The 22,813-nt window shown below is 44.0% G+C and overlaps 1 protein-coding gene across 3 annotated transcripts in view; it reads right to left on the bottom strand.

Annotated features, from left to right (window-relative positions):
- The window catches only part of CCNYL1 (cyclin Y like 1), a 37,558-nt gene extending 35,375 nt beyond the window's left edge, over positions 1-2,183 (bottom strand). For all 3 annotated transcript variants that reach the window (XR_014829128.1, XR_014829129.1, XM_005672130.4), the window contains exon 1: positions 1,577-2,183. Coding sequence is in view for 1 of the 3 variants with exons in the window: in XM_005672130.4 (XP_005672187.1) it covers positions 1,577-1,802 (226 nt within the window). In the remaining 2 variants the exon portion in view is untranslated. The remainder of the gene's footprint in view (positions 1-1,576) is intronic.
- Positions 2,184-22,813: the final 20,630 nt, after the last annotated feature.

Raw genomic sequence — 22,813 nt, 5'->3', positions numbered from 1 at the left:
CAACCACTAACTGATTTGTAACATCACTCAGAGGCTTACCTTATAGCAACAAGCAGAGTAGAAGTTTCACAAGTACTTACATTCTTTGTGTTTAAAAGTTACATTTAATTCATATGATTTGTTCATTCTTTTACAATATCTGAACATTCTGAAAAGGGAGTACTTTCCACTTACAGAGCCATGTCCATTACATGGGTGAATCCACAGGCTTAACTACTCTGTTAAAGAAATTAAGTAAGCCCAACTAAAATTTAAATAGAAGAGCTATTAAGACGTTTCCTCTATGAAATAGCCTCTGGCAATAAGTGGGCTACTAGAGCTTCAACATCTTTATGATACAATGTTTTCTACTTCAAAGAACAGTCTTTATTAAAGAGCCACAGTGTTACTCAGAATTTCTTTTTAACCTAGAGCCATCCCTTTCCAAAATTCTAGGCAGAAATCTCTCCCTTCTCTCCTCCCTGGCAACCGCCCACCCCACCCCCAGAGTCCCTCCCCCCATAGTCATTTAGTCCTAAGAACTTTTACCTGAACATTCTTCCAGTTGAATAGGAATTCTACCGGCAGGAGGGGGGGGTGGGGGGGGAGAAGAAAGGGAGTCATGGAGACACTTTTCTGCAGAATCTGACATCTTAACTCCCAAATCTTCATATTACAAATTAAAATGTGAATTTGCTTTCTTCTGTTTTGAAACGTTTAACAGTCTGGTGAATCACCTCACCTCTTCTTTAAAACTGGCAACGTGTAAATGAAGTCGGTTAAGGCTGCGGGGCTGAAGACAGTTGTGTCCAAGTGGGAATTTGAAAGTAATCAGAACCCCGTGGGTTCGAATTTGGGTAAAAAAACTATTCTCTGCAGCCGTGGCAGTAACATTTCAAACGTTCGCACTTATTTGAAGCCCCCCGCCCCCAATCATTTTCTTTATTTTCGTGCTCAAATTACAGTTAGAAGGAAGAAAGCAGCTTCTATCAGGGCGACTGAAAACGTTAAAATTCAAATAATTTTACCGAAGAACGCCATATAGACTCTGTCGATCTCTATTTTGAACTTAAATAACAAATTCTGGAATGCGTCTAAATTGTATCAACTGCCTTAACTACCTTACCTGGTTCCTTCACTTAGGTACCATCTGGATAGGTAAGGATAAGGAGGTGGGATGGATACGCCATAGTTGGGTTATTTAAGTTTTCACTGAGAATACAGAGACTATACCAGAAAGTCTTTATAAAGTCCCACCAGGCGTTAATAAAGAGCCGCAAACAGGAAGGGTCGCAGACCGGAGGGTCTCAGACTGGGGTGGGAAATGGGAATGGGGGAAAGAACTGGGCTTTCGGGTAGATTAGAGGAAAAAAGACTGGCTGGACGCGACGGGAAAAGAATAAGGGGTGGGGACGCCAAGCAGAACCAGCCTTCATCCCCGGTGCCCAGCCCTGGGAAAGCCAGCTCCGGGCAGGAAGGAGCCCTAGGCGGCGGCTCCCTCCCGGGGGAACCCTGGGGGCGGCGGAGGCCAGAGGTAAGCCCGAGAACAGATGCAGCCGGCCCCGCGAGGGGCGAGGTGCGCCTACCACCGCCTTACCTTCGGGCATCTCCCGGTCGCTGATGTGCTGCAGGTGGTGGCCCTCGCCGGCTCCGTAATCCAACTCAGCTGGTTCCACGGCAGCCGGCGCGGAAGCTACTGCCACCGCGTCCCCAGCCGCCGCCTCACAGACTTCAGACTCGTAGTCTGGCTCCACCGGCCCCTTGCGCCTGCCCAGCTTGGGGCTGGCATTGGGCGACAAGCAACAGGACAACGTGTTCCCCATGGGGCGCCTCCGCTTCTGGCCGCCACCTCCTCGGCTCGCCCTGCGACTCCGCCGTTCTCAGCAGCCGCCCCCTCCCCCAACAATGGCGAGGCCGGCACGGGCAGCCCCGGGCTATGCCGGGGCTGCGCCGCGCATGCAGACGCGGCCTCGGCCCCACTCGCCCGTCCGCCCCGCCGCCGGGCCCGGGGCAGGGCTCCGGCCCCGGCCGCACCCCCGCCGCCGCGCCGCTGCCGCCTCCCCGGAGCCAACTAGTCTGTGAGGGCGGTGACCAGACCGGCTTATTTAAAAGGGGTGGGGACCCGACAAACGCTGAGACGCGCAGCCACTGCCGGGAGAGAGCGCAGCCGGAGCTCCTCCTCCTTCCGCCGCCGCCTCCCGACTGAAAGCCTCGCCTGGCTGGCCCCTGCCAACCGGAACGCGTCCTTTGGTCACCTGGTTACGACGGACCAATCACATCTAGAGTTCCCTCCACGCGCCCGCCTCAAGCGTAGGCACGTGACTCATAATGCCCCGCCCCTGCCCATCGGCGCTCCGCCCCCCGCGAGGCGCGCCCTGAACTCCGGTTTCCATTCATCTCTCACGGCTCGGAGCTTTCCGGTCCTGTGGAAGCGTTGCGGGAGTTTGTTAACTGAAGCTGTCCTGGCTGAGCGGGCTCTGTAAAATAGCCCCTTAAGTAAAGAGCCAGTTCGTTAGCAACTTGGTTTCGCTAGGTCTGACGGCTGGCTCATTTGATGTACTGCTCAACGAACTTAGTTACACCCGAATTGTTGACCGTTTTTGTAACTAAATGCTCCTCTGTTCTGCCTTCAGTTTGACCACAGCAACCCCCGGGGCCCTGGTCTTACCTTCAGTAAAAAGCTGTGGCAGTGTCTTGAATAAGACTCGAGGACACGTCACCCCTACACTTCCTCATCGGTAAAATAGGCACCGAACTCGTTCCTTCCACTTCTGAAACGCGGGGATTCAGCAACTCTTTCTCGCCAACGCATAAAGCACGTTTTTCTCATACAAAATTGAGAGTCACAAAGTGGAGTACCACGGTCTTGAATTGATGAAGGAGGTTAACGATAGCTAACATTTGGCGAACACTTAATACGCGCCCGACCCTTTCCAAGTGTGGTGCTCATTAACCCTTGAGAACAAAACCATCAGGAACACAGATTTTCCATAAATTAAATAACGCTCCCAAGGTCACCTAATTGCTCAGGGGTATGGCCAGGATTTGATCCCTGATAGTGTGGATCCCTAAAGGGGTGGGGACGCCAGGCAGAACCAGCCTTCATCCCTGGTGTCCAGCCCTGGGATTGTGATTATCAGGAAATAAAGACAGAAATCAAATTTGGTTGGAAGTGGCACAGCATATCAGGATTTTATTTTATTTTTAAGGAGGGACAGCTTTTTGATGTGGATTTTAAAATGCTTTCCCTTCATTCAGCATTAATTAGCGCTCCCTATGTGCCCGGCATTGTGTTTGGGGAAATAACCCTGCCCTCAGTGAGCTTAAACACCTGAGAAAAACAAAGGCTTTGAAAGTTCAATTGTCTGAGGCCACACTGCTGCAGAATACTTGAACCTGAAATTCAAACCTAGATCTGCCTAACCCCAAAGTAGATGCTGGAGTAAAGAGTTTGAATTGTTTCCCAGAAACATGAGAATCATTGAATGTTGTGAAGGTAAGATGTCCCTATCAGGTGGTTTGTAGTTAGGTCACTCTGGACAATAAGGAGGATTGAAGGACACAACAGGACCAATTGAGAGACTTTATATTCATCTAAAAGAAAAGAAAGGGTTCAGACTGAAAGCAGTGGCAGACTGGAGTGGAAGGAAAGGATATGAGGCCATTTGGGAGACAGAAGTGCTTGATGACTAGATACAGAGGAAGAGAGAGGGAAAGGAGAGGCAAAATTTGCTGCTAATGGAGTTCCTGCTGTGGTGCAGCAGGTTAAGTATCCAGCGTAGCCACAGCTGTGGGGTAGGTAGCGGCTGTGGCTTGGACTCGATCCCATAGGTGTGCCAAAAACAAACGAACAAACAAACAAAAAAAAAGCTGCTCAGGTTCCAGCTTAGGGAACTAGGTAGAGAGCAGTGACTTTCTCCGAAGTAGAGAATGCAGGAAGAGGAAGAGGTTTGGGAAGATCATTTTGGGGTCTGTTAAGCGGAACATGGAAATGGAGCTCTCTGCTTGAAAACTGGGTGTAAAGCTCTGCAGGCTAAGTCCATTCTGTGATATCCCAACATACGTTTTTTAGAATAACACATATATTAAATCAACCAAAAAAAAATGTGATTGGGAGAACTTTCTAATGTTGACAGCTAAGAATATCACATTTTTCATGAAGCAACTTGTAATCTTATGGTTTTAGTAAATGAGTCATCCTATGTAAAATAAATCTGTTAAATGAAAACAACATTTAAGGAGTGCTTGTCCTGGAATAGCAGAAACAAATCCGACTAGGAACCATGAGGTTGCGGGTTTGATCCCTGGCCTCGATCAGTGGGTTAGGGATCCTGCATTGCTGTGAGCTGTGGTGTAGGCCAGCAGCTGTAGCTCCAATTCCACCCCTAGCCTGGAAACCTCCATATGCCATGGGTGCGGCCCTAAAAAATATGAAAAAAGAAAACAACATTTAAAACTGTATTGTCATTAGAGTACATACATAGTAATTGAAGCCATGGTAGAGAAGTAATTGCCTTGAGAAGATGTGAGGAAGAAAAGAAGGAAGGGAGGGAGGGAGACTTTGAAAATAGGGAGATTTGGAGTTCCCATCATGGCTCAGTGGTTAACAAATCTGACTAGGAACCATGAGGTTGTGGGTTTGATCCCTGGCCTTGCTCAGTGGGTTAAGGATCCGGTATTACCGTGAGCTGTGGTGTAGGTTGCAGATGCAGCTCGGATCCCGCATTGCTGTGGCTCTGGTGTAGGCCGGCAGCTACAGCCCTGATTGGACCCCTAGCCTGGGAACCTCCATAGGCCACGGGAGTGGCCCAAGAAGACAAAAAAAAAAAAAAAAAAAAAAAAAAAAAGAAAAGAAAAGAAAAGAGGGAGATTTAAGTGGCATTTAAGTAAGACTGCCAAGGGAAGCAATGGAAATCAAGGAACCCAAGTATTAATCAGGAATGGCCGCTCAGGTGAGTCCCGGTGGGTAGGGATTACATCTGCCTCTCATTTCTAAAACAGCAGAACTTCAACATAATATCTGGCCAGCAGAAGCTCCATTCATAATTCACTAAATAGTCCAATGCTGTCCAGAGGGCAGAAAAGCTACAAGTACCATTGGCTGTGTGGCAACTGGATGACTGTGGATGTGTGCAAACTGGAAGGTAGGCAGTGAGTAAGAAGAGAATAGGAGGTGACAAAGTGGAGGTAACTATTCTCTTCCCAAACACTGGGCTGAGAAGAGAGATGTAGTGGTAATTAGAAGAAGATGTACAATTAAGAATGCTTTTTGGGAGTTCCCGTCGTGGTGCAGTGGTTAACGAATCCAACTAGGAACCATGAGGTTGCGGGTTCGATCCCTACCCTTGCTCAGTGGGTTAACGATCCAGTGTTGCCGTGAGCTTTGGTGTAGGTCGCAGACGCGTCTCGGATCCCACGTTGTTGTGGCTCTGGTGTAGGCCGGTGGCTATAGCTCTGATTAGACCCCTAGCCTGGGAACCTCCATATGCTGTGGGAGCGGCCCTAAAAAAGGCAAAAAGACAAAAAAAAAAAAGAAAAAAGAATGCTTTTTGTTTGTTTTTTTATGGCCTCGCCTATGGCATATGGATGTTCCAAGTCTAGGGTCAAATCAAAGCTGCAGCTGCAGGCCTACATCACAGCTTGTGGCAATGCCAGACCCTTAACCCACTGATCAAGGCCAGAGATCAAACCTGCATTCTCACAGACACTATGTTCAGGTTCTTAACCCATTTAGCCACAATGGGAACTCCATGGAATGCTTTTTTTTTTTTTTTTTTTTTTTTTTTAAGATAGAAAAAAAGGAGTTCCCGTTGTGGCGCAGTGGTTAGTGAATCCGACTAGGAACCATGAGGTTTCAGGTTTGGTCCCTGCCCTCACTCAGTGGGTTAACGATCCAGCGTTGCCATGAGCTGTGATGTAGGTCGCAGACACGGCTCGGATCCCACGTTGCTGTGGCTCTGGTGTAGGCTGGTGGCTACAGCTCCGATTTGACGATTTGACCCCTAGCCTGGGAACCTCCATATGCCGCAGAAAAGGCAAAAAGAAAAGAAAAAAGAAAAAAATGTGAGTGTATGTGTATGTTCAGGGGTAAGAGCCAATGGAGAGAAAAAGAATTTGAGGTTAGAGGATATGAGAAACTGACAAAGCAAGGTCTCCAAGAAGGCAGAAGTAGTTGCACTGCAGAGCAGACATAGATTAGCTTTGGACTGAGAGAAGAGCAAGAGAGGAGAGAGGACCTGGGTATCATAGAGACATTCCCGGTAGACGAGAGGTTTAGGGAGAACTCATCTGATGACCTTTTTTTCTATTATAATTGGCTTCTATTTGGAAAGCCATCATGGAAAGAAGTGGATCATGCGTAGATAAGTTTATACTTCAGAAAAGCTTGATGTACCTAATAAAAACCAAGTAATATCTTTCCTCAAAGGTGGGAAATATGAAAAGAAATTTGAGCAAAAACCAAGGAGCTCAGGTATAAATAGATATGTCACAAAAGTGGAAGATGAGAACTATTTGTTTCTCCAAATAGTTAAAAGAAATAGCAACACTTTAGGGGGGAAAATTTAAAAAATTAAGAAGAAAATGACATGTAATTTGCTAAAAGTATGAACACTTACAAACCCTTTAACTACATGAGACCACAAAAGACCAGAGGAGTGTTCTTTATGAATATAAAGGATACCAGTGGAGTTTCCTGGTGGTTCAGTGGGTGATTGTCACTTCTATGGCATGGCTTTGATCCCTGGCCCAGGAAACTTCTGCAGGCTGTTTGCCCCCAACCCTGCAAAAAAACGAAACAAACAAACCAAAAAAAACAGGAGGAAAAGGTTACCTCCAAAAAAATCTGGGAAGCAGGGATAATTAATATTTAATTTATTCATTTAAAAGATAAGTAAAGTTTAGGAACAAAAATAGGTAATATATTGAAATGTGAGAAACCACAGTGGAATGGGAAAAAATTCAGTGAAGTTTAGTTTCAGTAAACATCTTGTTAAATCCTTAGAACCTAGTGACTACATTCCATGATAATAATGTCCAAAGTCCTAGGAATGTCATTAGACACCATTTTGGATGATTCTTATATACTCCAGACAATGCCTAAGATTAAGTTTCGAAATAGTGCCTGCATTTAACAACAGATACATACAAAAATAGATATGCATGACCTTGAACATTAAAGAATTTTAAACTTGCTAAGCAGAAAAAATATTCAGAAGCATTGTTGTGAAAATAGATTTGAAAAAATTTTTTTTGATCTTTTTTTGTCTTTTCTTGGGCTGCACTCACGGCATATGGAGGTTCCCAAGCTAGGGGTCTAATCGAGCTGTAGCAGCCAGCCTACACCAGAGCCGCAGCAAGGCGGGATCTGAGCCACATCTGCAACCCACACCACAGCTCACGGCAGCAACAGATCCTTAGCCCACTGAGCGAGGCCAGGGATCAAACCCGCAATCTCATGGTTCCTAGTTGGATTCGTTAACCACTGAGCCACAACGGGAACGCTCAGATTTGAAAATGTTTAGTTTTAACAGAACATGAGAGCAGTAAGAAAAAAAATCTATTTTTTTATGACAGTGGCAAGTCTAGGACAGCAAAGGAAAGCAGAGAAGGAATATGTTTCTTTTGTTGTTTTTTGGTTTTTTTTTTGGTTTTTTTTTTTTGGCTACCATGGCATGTGGAAGTTCCCATGCCAAGGGTTGAACCCAAGCCACAGCAGTGACAATGCCAGGTCCTTAACCCACTGAGCCACCAGGGAACTCCAGAAGTAATGTGGTTTAAATTAAGCATGAGCTTGATTCTGTGGCAGAAATTGACACCTTGTACATGCCTAATGATGGCTGAACAGTCCTTGGGAGAACTTTATGGTTAGTGTTTTACGTGGATCTGGAGTAACCTCATTCATTCATTCAAAACCTGTTCAATACCTGAGCCCTTAACCACAGGGCACACTTTTTAGGTGCAGGGGATATTGTTTTGACCAAGAAAATAAGGTCTCTGTTCTCATGAAATTTGGCTTCTAATAGGGAAGTCAAGCAAAGTGTTACCCTTCACACCTCAAATCCATGGCCCAAGACAGCTATCCATCTAGTATTGTGTCTTCATTCCAAACAGTAGGGTGAAGGAGAAGGGAGATGTTTCAGAAGATTCACATAGCACAGTGTTTGCACATCACCAACTTCAAGTTTAGTTACATGGCCACACATAGCTGCAAGGGAGGCTTAGAAAATGTAATCACATAGCTGAGTAACTAATGCAGAAGGAAGAATTGGATATTAAAGGGTAACTAATCCTCTATGACTCAATCTGAAAGGAAAGATTAGAAAAGCTTTAACTTAAAGCAATAATTACGAGGAGCTCTTGCAGGGGGTTAAGAGTTCAACTGCAGCAGCTTGAGCTGCTGCAGAGGTGAGAGTTCCATCCCCAGCCTGATGCAGTGGGCCAAAGGATCCAACATGCCGCAGCTGCAGCTTGGATTGAATTCCTGGCCTGGGACCTTTCACAGGCTGTGGGTGCATCCATAAACAAAAAAGAGCATGCTGCTGATAAAATTTCATAGCTCTTTGCAAGCATATACGAAAAATTTATACAAGGAGTTCTGTAAAGGTGTTTTCTTAAGCTAAGACGGCAAAAAAAGTGGAGAGAGGCTCAAACTGTGGAATGAAACTTACTTGGATGGAAGAAATATTTATGACAGCCAAATGAACAGGATTATATATTACGTATGTTTGGTGACTAAGTGGATTCCATCTTGAATACTATGACTAGCTGTTCTTCTAGAAGACGATTTTGTGCGTAAGTAATACATACACTTTTTTTTCTGGACATATAGTTCACCCTTACCGTCATACTCTCAAAGGCATATGTGAAGAAAAAAGTTAGGAGTTACTATTTTACCTGATTTGATGTGGAACAGCTGGACTTCTTTCATTCCCAACTTTAGAACATTATAATTCGGCTTTTTAGTAAAGAGGGGCGTTTGGTGGAACTGGCGCTCATACTGTAGGAAACTATCCGGTGTCTGTCCATCTGTCTTTTTCCACTCCTCCTAAACTGTTCTCTCACCTTCTCTCTTCTCACAGCATCTAGGTTTCTTTCTGCCAAGTGAGTCTGTTGAGATGAGAATGCAAACTGAGTTGAAATGATGCTCTGAAAAACATTAAGAAAGTGTTAGTTTGCCATAGCATCAGGGCAGTTAACGCTCATTGCACAGGTTAGTTCTGACCCCAAATGTCCACTGTAGTTACAGTTCCAAACATCAAGGCATTTTCTGAGATAAGTTCTAAGAAGGGCCTGCAGTTTTCAGAGGGACTAAGCGTTTCCTTTTGCCTTCCTGGGATCTTTATTTTTCTGTGTCATTTAATGGTTTATTGACTTCCAGTTCCATTTGACTATAGAAAATCTAAGTGCTACAGAAAATCTAAACGCTTCCTCAGCCCACTGCTAGGGCTTCCTTAGATCACCTCCAAGTGGGGGTGGAAGAGCCTTTCTCTTCTGGAAGGACCTTGCTCAGGTGCCTGCTTCTCTGAAGCAGATGCCAGCTCTACTCCCAGCTCCAAAGACAGTAAAGCATGTGGTCTGCACTTAACTAGTTTCATACGAGCGCTGCCCTCTATACTTGCTCAGAAAATCAACTCACTGCCAAACCCACTTAATGTATTTAAAAAAAAAAAAAAGCTGAGTTTTTAAAAATATATTAAATGCTTTTGAATGTTTATTCTTAATCTTGCCAACACTCCTTTTCCCCAGCATTTCCCTATTTCACTACTTCCACTTGTTTCCCCTATGTGATATCTTGGTACATTGAAGATATGTCCATTTTACACTCTTAAAATGGACTCCTTGGCCAAGTTGCCCTACTCAAGCTAGGAGTGCTTTCTTGCAATGATTTAACATGTTCCCCTCAGTTTCTCCTAGTAGCTTTTTTGACAGCAGCCTGATGTTAGAAACACTGTAGGAGGAGGGGTTTCCTTAACCTTGACAGCCAGGAGAGGTTTGAAGATGTCTTTTTAACCAAGATTGTCTCCTAGAAACAAAGCTCATAGATTTTAGGGCAGGAAAGTTTCCTCATGATGGCTTGATTGCCCTATTCTGGAGACAAATCAGCTCTTATCCTCATAGCATGGCATCCACCCTGAAGTACCTCAAGAATATCTCTAGCAGAGGGGATTAGGACAGCAAGTTGGATGGAGCTGGGAGCCCAGGAACATGTCTTAAGAGTCATATTTGAATAGAAAGCACTCTTTTTTTTTTTGTTTGTTTGTTTTTTTTTTTTTGGTCTTTTTGCCTTTTTCTGAGGCTGCTCCCACAGCATATGGAGGTTCCCAGGCTAGGGGTCTAATCGGAGCTGTAGCTGCCGGCCTACACCAGAGCCACAGCAACACAGGATCCGAGCCGCGTCTGCAACCTACATTGCAGCTCACGGCAATGCCAGATCCTTAACCCACTGAGCAAGGCCAGGGATCAAACCCGCAACCTCATGGTACCTAGTTGGATTCGTTAACCACTGTGCCACAACGGGAACTCCAGAAAGCGCTCTTGAAAAAACCTCAACAGCTTAGATTACACGGGGGTGGGGTGGGGAGCACAGCTAAGGCCTTGGCCCCTCTGCTGAGTAGGCCTGGACTCTGTAGGGTATTCTTTGGATAAACCAAGTTGAGTAATGACGTCCACTCCATGAACTGTTTCTTTCCAGTCGTACTTAGTGCATAGATAAAATCAAATATTCCTCTAAAAATAACTCTCAGGTTATGCAATCAATGCTTTGCCCAGGAGAGGCAAAGAGAAGCTGAGACCACAGGAGCAGCTGAAGCCAGTGTCTAAAATGAGCCTACCCTGTTCTTTGCTATCATAGGATTGGCTATGCCCCACCTTGGACATCTGGTAAACCTCTACTCATTCTTTGAGGCTTATCTCAGGTAGGGCCTCTGCTGCAAATGCTTCTCTGACTCCCTCAACCCTGTAAGATTCTGCATCTTCAGTGCAATCACTTCCTCTGTGAACCCTTAGAATAAAGCAGCCCTGTACCACATTGTATAGTAATTGTTTACTTGTTTGACACTCTCATTAAACTAGGTACTCCCCAGAGGGCAGAGCTATTTTATTTAGCTTTTTGGTATCCCTTGCACTAAGTACAATGCCTGGCTTGCAGCATGTGGAAGTTCCTTGGCCAGGGATCAAACTCACTGCAGTTGCAACCTGCACCACAGCTATGGCAATGCAGGATCTTTAACCCACTGTGCCACAGCAGGAATTCTTCAACACATTTTCTTGAATGAACACATAGAAGAGCAAAAAAGTTGACTTGTGAGTACCAACAATCAAAATTTGAGAACTGTTATAGCTATTCCTTATTTTTCAGTCTTCTCTATTCTCTTTTGTATCTTTGCTTCACTTCTGCTCCCCTATAACATTTTAGAAAACAATAGCCAATTTTCTAATGCCCACAGCTCTGTGGGTCAGGAAATCAGGCAGGACATAGTGGAGACTGCTCATCCCTGATCCAGGACAGCTGAAGCCTCAGCAAGAGTGGATCTAGCAACTGGACATGGCAGAGATGGCTCACATGGGACCACACAACGGAAGTGTCTATTCGGGCTGTCAGCTGAATTCCTCATTTACTCTCCATGTTCCATCTCCTGCGACTGGAATGTCCACAGTGGCTTCTTCACTCCCTTGTCAGGTGCCTGACCTGAAAAGGCTGGAACATCTGGGACTGGCTGGACATCGTTACCACATGGTGGTCTCGGATTGGTCAGACTTCTTACTGGACACAGATATGTAATCCCAGTGTGTTTCACTTCTCTGGAAAAGACATCAATCTAAAAGTATGGGGTGGAATTCCCATGGGCCTCAATGGGTTAAGGATCTGGTGTTTTTACTACAGTGGCTCAGGTCACTATGGTGGTGCAGGTTTGGTCCCTTGCCCTGGAACTTCTGCATGCCACACGTGCAGCCAAAAAAAAAAAAAAAAAAAAAAAAAGTTTGGAGGAGGAAGGGGGAGCTATGGTGAGCAGCATTTCTTCAATTCGAGGAAAAAATCCTCAATGCCGATTTCTTTACTGTTACGAAGTTCATCCAGACCAGCACTTTGCAATGGATTGTGTTAAACTTGCTGTAGCCAAATCTAAGCCTTCTGCACTACCTCCCATTCAAATAATTCCTTTTCCCTCTTGGTCTCTGAGTTTTTCAGTAGCTAGAAAGAACACAGATTTCTGAAGGGGTTTTCGGAAAACAATTTGTTATAGGTTCACTTCATTTTGTGATGTTCCACCTTATATGTTGGAGAATAACATCTAGGGCATTCGATCAAACGGAAGAGCATATTAAGGGAAATTTCTTAAAGTTTACATGTCTTATTTTTCTAGTGGTTACCTTGATAGAGCAACTTAGAATCTGTGGTTTCAGCAAATGAGGCTTCTTATGTAAAATGAAACCACTGATAAAAACAAGACTCTAGGAGTTCCCGTCGTGGCGCAGTGGTTAACGAATCCGACTAGGAACCATGAGGTCGCGGGTTCGGTCCCTGCCCTTGCTCAGTGGGTTAACGATCCGGCGTTGCCGTGAGCTGTGGTGTAGGTTGCAGACGCGGCTCGGATCCTGCGTTGCTGTGCCTCTCGCGTAGGCCGGTGGCTATAGCTCCGATTCAACCCCTAGCCTGGGAACTCCATATGCCGCGGGAGCGGCCCAAGAAATAGCAACAACAACAACAATAACATCAAAAGACAAAAAGACAAAAGACAAAAAAAAAAAAAAAAAAAAAAAATTCAAAAACAAGACTCTAAAAGTTAGTATCATTGCTACTTTTAACTAGCAATTTCCATGTGACTATGTACTGTGACATGCTTGATATGCATAAACGAATACCCACAAAGCCCCCATGACACAGTCATGAAAGCCCCTCAGGGAAATTTTCCACGTGGGACCAAGGACCCTCTGACCCCGTTACATAAGGATCCCTTCTCCTGGAAAGCAGCATTTCTTCAATTCGAGAAACATGCTGTTTGCTATTGTCTGTTTTTGAAGCAAGGTATGCCAAGGTCTGCGTGCCCTTCCTCAGAAGTATCAGGGGAGGAGCCTGCAACATCTGCAAACGCTGTTTATGCCAGAAATCATGCTTTGCTGGCATTTTATGTTTCTATAAAAGAATAGGGAGAAACTGGCCCTGCAGAGTCCTCCATGAGGTAGGAAGGCTGTGGTTTGGTAGCAATGGTGATTAGGTGTCTGCAGAGGAGAGAGAAATAAACAGGATTGGAAAAATACACATTCCCTACGGGTATCCTTACAGGGCCTTGACTAAAGGCCAAATAGTCACAGAGAGAGCAGTGCCAGTTCTGTGGCTCAAGGTAACTTGGATAATTAATTATAATTAAGTAGCAATTAATAACGATTTAAATAATTGAAGGTTCCCCACCTTCAATCTGTGGGCTGGGAGCAGTGCCCTGCTGAGCCATAATGGAGCCTGAAACAAACGAGAAATCAGTAATATTCATTTGTCTCGATTAAAATTGTTGATGTTTTGTTCATTATAGATTTTTTTTTTTACCTATTTTTATTAAAAACATTCCACTAAAGTATTATTTATCTTGATCATTGAGTGTTTTGGTGCCCTCTTAAGTTTGCCCCCTGTGGCAAGTGCCTCACTCTCCCTCCCTTCTCCAGGCTCTTCACCCAGAAGCATGGTGAGGGGTATCTGGATATGGCTTGGCCTGGGCTGGACAGAGAATAAAGGGAGAGTCAAATCCTTGGGTTGGACCCTGACTTTTGGTCTCTTAAAATTTTCAAATCATGGACCTCAAAAGAATCAAATTCTAGCCTGGTCCAGAGCCGGAAGGCAGCTCCGCGTCTTGTGTGTATCACTATTACCCCATTTTATAGGTGAGAAACTGAGACTCAGTATGACTGACAGATATGTCTGAGATGACAGATCTAGAAAGTGGCACATGAGAACTTGAATCTAGGCTGGGTGGACTCCCTGGGCTGTGCTTTCAGCCACTGGGCTCCAAGGGACTGCCCACTAGCTGTGTTTCCTACTGTTCTCCATTGAAAAAGAAAAATAATGTATTTTTTCCCTCAACATAACAGCCAGTTACAAGTTATGAGAAAATATCTTCTATTAACTTCTTTTTTTTTTTCCTTTGGTCTTTTTAGGGCCAAACCTGTGAGCATATGGAAGTTCCCAGGCTATGGGTCGAATCAGAGCTATAGCTGCTGGCCTACACCACAGCCACAACAACGCCAGAGCTGAACTGCATCTGCGACTGACACTGCAGCTCATGGCGATGCTGGATCCTTAACCCACTGAGGGAGGCCAGGGATCAAACCTGCATCTTCATGGACACTAGTCGGATTCTTAACCCGCTGAGCCACAACAGGAACGCCTCTTCTATTAACTTTAATAAACATATTGTCTTTTTCCTCTTGCAGAAGTAATATATATTCACTGGAGAGAAATTAGAAAATACACACAAGTGAGACAAATCAAAATCCCACCCCCAGAGCCACCCATTATTAGCATTTTGTGGCTTCTCTCTCCCAGCTTTATTTTAATAAAGATAAATTACATGTCTACGATTTTAAAATGAAACTATGCCACACATGCGGTTTTTGAAAATGTGCTTTCTTCATTTAACAATATACCTTGAACATCTTTCTCTGTCATTGCATTTTTGCAGAGTAATTTGTAATGGCTTCATAATAGGCATTCATGCTTTCATGAATATTTATTGAGGGCCTGCTACTCTCCAGGCATCAGCTAGGCACTAGAGATACATCAGTTAACAAAACAAAGAATATGGCTCTCTAGGGTTGATTTTTTTTTTTTTTTTTTTTGGTCTTTTGGGGCTGCACATACAGCATTATGGAGGTTCCCAGGCTAGGGGTTGAATTAGAGCTGTTGCTGCCAGCCTACACCAGAGCCATAGCAATGCCAGATCCAAGCTGCATCTGGGACCTACACCACAGCTCACGGCAACGCCAGATCCTTAATCCACTGAGCAAGGCCAGGGATTGAACCCGCAACCTCATGGTTCCTAGTTGGGTTCGTTTCCACTGCACCACAACAGGAAATCCTAGGGTTGATATGGAAGTAGAGGGGAGACCTTCAAAAAATAAATGAATAAATGTACGTCAGTTAATTGGGACACTATTTTGGATGTGTCAGGGAGTCTTTGCTGATACAAGGCAGCTATGGGCTTAACTTCATCTCCCCTCAAATTTATAAGTTGAAGAGTCGTCACCCTCCACACCTCAAAACAGGACTGTGTTTGGAGACAGGGTCTTTGAAGGGGTAATAAGCTAAAATGAGATCCATTGGGGTAATCCCTACTCCATTATGACTGGTGTCCTTTTAAGAAGAGGGGATTTGAACACAGACACACAGAGGGAAGACCATGTGAAGACACCAGAAATTGGCCACCAAGGCCCGAGAGAGAGCTCTGCAGCAGATCCTTCCCTCACAACTCTCAGGAGAAACCACCCCTGCTGGCACCTCGAACTTAGACTTCTAGCCCTCAAAAAGGTGAGAAAATTCATTTCCGTAGCCCAGTCCGTAGCCCTTGGTTAAGGCTGCCCTCAGAAACGCAGACATTCGGAGCTCTTTCTCATTTCTCCACATGAGGTGAGAGGGCACAAGCCCAGTGGTGTCTGAGGACCAGTGAGGGCCAGGGCTCGATAGTTTGCATTCGAGGAAAGCAAAGGGGCCAGGGGCCTGGAAGGGTGGCTGAGGGCGGAAAGGCAGCAGACGGTCAGAAGTGCCCAGCAGGCCTTGGAAAGGACTTCAGATTATACTCTGGGGAGACAGGAAACCACTGAGGAACAGTTGACCTGACTTTTTTTTTTTTTTATTACTCAATGAATTTATTACATTTATAGTTGTACAATGGTCATCAGACCTGACAGGTTTTAACAAAGGCCCTTGGCTTTTGGTGGAACCCAGACCAGATGCATCAAAAATTTATAACCCTCCTATTAATCAATTACACTAGATAGCAGTGCATCTTAGTGCGAGGAACAAGAAGCAGGGTAAGAGCCTTCTGCGACATTGGCCCCAAGCCCCCTTTGTACCTCCACCATCCCACTGGGCCCTCCTACGCCCCTATCTGACAAACTGGAGAAGCTGTCATTTTAAACCAGCCTCAGGCTTTGCCACGAGTCCCTCCTCCATGAGTCATTCATGGGGCCCCCATGCCCAGTGTAAGGCTGGCTGGCTGCTTTCCCTTCCTCTGCTTATGTCTGTTCCCTCTCCCCAGGTCTCACCCGGAGGTTCCCAATCCTCAGGCTCCCTCCACCCAATTCAAGCCACCCTAGCTCACTGGCACCAACTGCCACCCACCAAGATTCCATCTTCCTCTTCTTTCTCTCTCTCCCCTCCCCTTTACCTCATTGCTAGCTTTTCCTAGGAAATGGTGAAATGGAAGCCTCCTCCTCTGATATCTGCAAATTAAATTTCACCAAGTGGACACTGTTCTTATGAAGTCATGGCTGTTCTGCCTAATTTGGAAACCTCATGCCTTCCCAACAAATCAGAGGTAATGGCTGTGTGGCCAATAACAGCCCAGGGTTGAGCCCAACTTTGACCAGCGAGCTCCTCTCAGGAGGCTTTTCTTAGTTTCTAGATGCCTCTCATGCTACACGGAGGCCCTCTCTTAGAGCCCCATCAGGAACTTCCTCTAAGGATACTACCGCTGCCCACCCAAGGTTTATGGACCCTGTTGGTGTACACGTATTCCATTCTAGGCTGCATTTGGACCCTTCTTCTCTGAAACAAGGGATCAAACTGTTCCTCTTTCTCAAAGTCCAATAAACACATAGACCTGGAGCAAACAAACGGATTCCCTTGGTAAGTAGGCCATTTCAGCCCCGACTCCTGGGCTGATCCACTCCTTGACCACAGGAGAGAGCTGACAGGCTGGAGATTCCCAACCACAGATGCCCTGGGCCTCCGAAGGGAACCATCAGGAGGGCCACTGGCCCTGGTCCTCTCTGTCACCAGGGAGCTCAATGCCACCCGGTAATATTTCTAATTACAGAGAAGTGCTGGCAGTTTTGAAGAAAGAAGATAGCACCACCCAACCTAACTCTGTGTCTCATTACAGGGCCACATCTTTTGGGCATGAGGAATCAATATTTTGAATAAATCGCCTAATAACTCCTTTAAGCATCTGGGGAATGACATCATTATATGGAACTGAATGAGTACATGTGTGCACGTGTGAGTTGAAACAGTTTACTCTTTAGATATTGACCTTTGAAATATACCAGAAATTTTGTAACCCTATTTTGCATGTCTTTTCCTTCTTTTTCTTTTGGTTTCCTTTCTTTTTTTTTTTTTTTTTTTTTTTTTTTGTCTTTTGCTTAACATGGAAGTGGCCTGTGCCTGTCTTGACCTTTGACAGGCCCTGTGAAAACCTGAAACCGAGGCAAGGTGACAAAGTCTGGTCATTTGGCCCTAAGGGCCTCCTCATGTTACTTCTTCACTTAGAAGAATAAAATGTTGTTGCAGAAGACCCAGAGCAGCACAAATGTTCTTCCCAAGCTGATCAGCTTCTGGCTTCTTAGATATTTAGCTTAATTTAGCCATCAGGGAATTGTCTAGACTGGAAATATCTAGGCAAGACCACAACAAAATCGCAAGTGTGAATCTGCCTCTTCCAGGTTGAGTGAGAAGCAGATGTGCCCCTGGGAGGAAGTGAGCAAGGGAACTGTTTTCAGCCCACATGGTTACCTGAAAATCAGATGGAAGGTAAGTAATAGTCGCATATCTTGCCACATATCAGATCCTCGTTTCTATTTTTGAGCAAAATAGCAAAGTACCTAATATGTGTTGTTAAACATGTTTGCAAAACTATAATTTAATCTTTGTAACTGTCACTGCTAACCCGACGCAAACATGCCCATAAGTTCAGTCTAGAAATGACAGCATGAAACTTTTCAGCAGCGCTTGCACTCCACAATAACACTGGGTCAATCCTGAGTTTGAAGGATCATGACACCGTCTGTATGTAGTTTTAAATTCCCCAGTGATGCCAAATATATTTGTGTCAACAGACTCTGTTCCAAAATACCGGAGTTCAATTTAGCTGAATACCAGGGGACTGACTCAAATGACTGTGGAGGAAGTAAACATATTTTTAACTAACTCAGACAGCAAAACGTTGAAAACTCAGAAAATCTGTGTTACAAAGAGGTGGAAAGTAGTAAAGTAAGACATTTCTAGAAGGGTGAATAAATCGTGTATTTTCTTTAATGATATTACTGTAACGCTTTTCAGGTCACATGTTTTCTCAGCCATATGTGAAAAACTGTTTTTGTTACTAATTTATGAAAGCATCTGATTAATGATCAATAATAAATCATTGTTAAAAATGTAGAAATGTTTTATACTACAGAACTATTCAATATAGTAAAATACCAATAATTGTAGTAATAACAATCACCAAAGTAATTTCTCACTCTGACTGAGTACTTACTATGATCTAGAAGCTTTGCTAAGTACCTTTATGGATTGTTGTTGTTGTTGTTGTTTAATGGCTGCACCTGTGGTATATGGACGTTTCTTGGCCGGGGATTGAATCCAAGCTGCAGCTGCAAATTATGCCACAGCTACAGCAATGCCAGATCCTTTAACCTATTGCGCCAGGCCTGGGATCTGAACTCATACCTCTGCAATGACACAAGCCACTGTAGTCAGATTCTTAACCCACTGTGCCACAGTGGGAACTTCTATGGGCTGTTTTATATTAACCTCCCAACAAGCATGTGAGATACGTAAAATAATTTGCTAATTCCTGTTCTGATGAATGGTTAAGATTTTTATTGAGCATTTACTGTGTGTCAGGCACTGTACATGTATTAACTCATTCATTCTACACAACTGCCCACAAGGTAGGTGCTCTCATTATTCCCATTTTAAGAATGAGGAAACTGAGGTACAGAGTTGAAGTGCCATGCCCAGGGCTATCAAGTTGCAAGTGACATAACCAACCCTCAAACTCCACCTATCTGGCTCCAAGCTCAGTCTCTCTCTTTTTTTTTTTTTTTTTTTTTTTTTGGTTTTTTGCCTTTTCTAGGGCCGCTCCCAAGGCATATGGAGGTTCCCAGGCTAGGGGTCTAATCAGAGCTGAAGCCGCTGGCCTACGCCAGAGCCACAGCAGCGCGGGATCCGAGTCGCGTCTGCAATCTACACCACAGCTTACGGCAAAGCCAGATCCTTAACCCACTGAGCAAGGCCAGGGATCGAACCTGAAACCTCACAGTTCCTAGTCGGAATCGTTAACCACTGAGCCATGTCGGGAACTCCTCAGTCTCTTTCTTATTGCTCAAGACCTGCCACATTTTCTTTGAAGCTTTTGTGTGCCAGCCACTGTAGCAAACAATGTGTTAATTATCCCTCCTTGAGGAGCTCACTGTTTTCCCATTTTTCAGAGGAGGAGAGGAAGTCACAGGCCACTTGCTCCGGGTTCACAACCCAGTCTTACTTGACTCCCAGGGAGAGTGCTGGCCCGAGACAGAAAGTGCTGGCCCCATCTTCAGGAGTCAGCCCTAGACGGCACGCCTCAGTCTTTCGGCAAGCCTGACTTTTTATGGCCTCGCCCAGGCTGGGAGTCGTAAGGAAAGAATCTATCCTCCTGGGTCTAGGTTCTACCCCTTAGATTTTTTGAGCCGTTTGTTTAGGCCAGTGGTTTGAAAAGACTCAAGTCACAGGCGGGGAGTAGAAACCCAAGAGAAACTATTCTTGTAGAGTGAAAACTAGCTTGTAGTTTTTCCTGTTATTCATTTTGAGCTTCCTCTTCCTTACTATTGAACATTGTTTAAGGAATTATTGAAGTACTAAATTACGGTAATTGCTATTTTCTTAAATATCTTTCTGACATACATTCATAGCTTCAGCTTTTTTTTTTCCCCTCTTGTATATTTCTGCCATGTACATTCTTATAAACCTATATTCCAAATCAAGTCCAAACTACATGAAGCCAAGTTCTGTATCTTATCTTTTTAATCCTTATAGGACCTTCTTTTTTATACTGCATGAAGTGAGTGTTTGAGAAACTTTTGGTAAAGTAATCCATTTCATAGGCAGTATACTTAGGACTTAATGATAGCCCCTAAAACTATCCTAAAAGGCAAGTAACTACATTCCCAGTACACAAAGTCACATAACTAAAGATACAGAAACCTGTCTTTTTAATACACAGCTTCAGCTTTTGACAGCTACCTTTCAAAAATTTGGTGATGATGCCAGTCGAGCCTGATGCACTGTGCAAAAGACATTACCCGTGAAAAAAGGTATTTCACTTTCCTGAATTGTGTAACAAGACTGTCACTCTTCTTTGTTTCTTTAGCAATAGGTCCCTTCATACAATAAACCATTGCCATTTCTTCTTTCTGAAGTCATCGCAGTCTATTGTATTTTGTACACATATATAAATATATACATTCAGAAATTGACTTACTACAGATATGTTGTATTTTATATAAATAAACATTCACAAAATGACTTGAGCGTAAGTCCTCAACCAGGGCTCACTGGAAAGGCACCCCCTGGGACCCTTCACTGCACAAATTCATAACCACACGCAGTGCCCTCCATGCTGGAGCTCTGTGAGAAGAATCCAGCACTAGCGCACAGAATTGAGTATGAGGAATTTACTGTCCTTTGATTTTTTTTCCCTATGCTTTAACTACAATCCTTTACCTTATTTCCAGATTTTAGCATCATGACTCTTAAGTTCTTTTCTCTGCAGTGCAGAACCTGGACAGGCAAAATAGTATATCCACCTGTGCATAAGACAGAAAATCAGTTGTTGAAATAGGTTCGACTTAATTTTTTTTAATTTTGATTTTTCAGAAAGAGTAAATTATTATTATTATTGTTTTTGCTTTTTAGGGCTACTCCCGTGGCATATGGAGGTTCCCAGGCTAGGGGTTGAATTGGAGCTACAGCTGCTGGCCTACACCATAGCCACAGTAACACGGGATGTGAGCTGTGTCTGAGATCTACACCACGGCTCACAGCAACACCGGATCCTTAACCCACTGAGTGAGGCCAGGAATCGAACCCGCATCCTCATGGCTGCTAGTCGGGTTTGTTAACCACTGAGCCACGAAGGGAACTCCAGGAAGAGTAAATTTGATTCATTTGATCGCATTACGTTTGTGTTGCTTCTCTTAGTTGAAACATAATGAAGAGCTAGAGTTTATAAGTGTGCCTCTGATGGGTGCATGCTTTGGCTGAATGGACATTTTGGTAAGCTAACGTCGTTTTCAAATGTAGCTACACAAGTTGGCATCAAATCCTAGAATTACAATGGGAGAAAGTCTGGGAAGTTAGTCATCTAATTCACGTGTTTCAAGGCAGACATATTCTAAAGACCAACTGAAATAAACCAATACTTTAGCATCTAACTAATAAATTTGTTTCCCACATTTTCTAAGTGCCCAGCAAGGTTCTAGCTGGAGTTTTCTCTTTTCTCTTAGCTGGTTTAGATCCTATACGAAGAAGGTAGGTGAATTTTCTCAGGCTTCCTCTTTCCTACTTTTTCCTTTTACACGCGCGTGTGCATGCGTGCACACACACATACACATCCATTTTTTTACAGTGCATGTGATGATTTTGACAATCAGAAGGGGGAAAAAAACACACAAAAATAAGTGTATATTAGAGTTCCCATCGTGGCTCAGTGGTTAACAAATCCAACTAGGAACAATGAAGTTGCGGGTTTGATCCCTGGCCTTGCTCAGTGGGTTAAAGATCTGGCATTGCCGTGAGCTGTGGTGTAGGTCACAGACACGGCTGGGATCCTGCCTTACTATGGCTCTGGCATAGGCCTGTGGCTATAGCTCCAATTTGACCCCTAGCCTGGGAACCTCCATATGCCTTGGGAGCGGCCCTAGAAAAGGCAAAAATATAAAACAAAAACAAAAGTGTATACTTATCTGGCATGTAGTAGATATGCAATAAATTTTGTTGAATGGAAAAAAAAATACGTTTGAAAATGTGAATTATAAAATAAAGACTTGTCCTTTGATTTAAAAAAATCATAGATATAGCCTCATGACATAATCAACCCCATATACAAAGATTTATGTGCAAATGTTCATTGCAGAGTTAGTTATAGCAATGAAAAAAATGGAAGCAATCTAAATAGATAATAATAAGAGGATTATGAAATAAACGGTATACCCGTGAGGAAATACTATGCAATCCTTTAAACTATATTTATAACCACCTTTAAGGACGTGGTGAAATGCTATGACATAATGTTAAATTTATAAAACAAGGGCCTACCGAGTTGTATTTCAGTACAGGTTCAGCTGTGTAAGGACACTTTAAAATGTTAATAGTGTTTCAGGGGGAGTTCCCATGTGGCTCAGCTGAAGCGAATCTGACTAGCATCCATGAGGATGCAGGTTCAATCTCTGGCCTCACTCAATGAGTCCAGGATCTGGCATTGCTGTGAGCTGTGGTGAAAGTCGCAGATGCAGCTCAGATCCCTCGTCGTCACTGTGGCTGTGGCATAGGCTGGCAACTGTAGCTCCAGTTCGGCCCCTAGCCTGGGAACTTCCATATGCCACAGGTACAGCCCTAAAAAGCAAAAAAAAAAAAAAAAAGGTTAATAGTGTTTCAGGATAGTGTTTTTGTTTTTTGCTTCTTTTCCATATTTCAGAATTTGTCTCAAATAATGAAGATTGCATTATTTTGATGATTAGAAAAGAATTAAAAACTAGACAAACATCTCTATGGAAGATAATTTATTCATAAAGCAGCTCAAAAGCAAAGAAAAGTTTATGCATTTATAATCTAAACTAAACCCATCAGATGGTTTGTTTGTTTTGC

The sequence above is a fragment of the Sus scrofa genome, chromosome 15, assembly GCF_054392235.1.
Source record: "Sus scrofa isolate SSC_HxYL_T2T_F1_AM1 chromosome 15, Sscrofa_HxYL_maternal_Yorkshire_Landrace_v2.0, whole genome shotgun sequence".
NCBI classification, from domain to species: domain Eukaryota; kingdom Metazoa; phylum Chordata; class Mammalia; order Artiodactyla; family Suidae; genus Sus; species Sus scrofa.
This window is presented reverse-complemented; position numbering and strand designations above follow the sequence as displayed.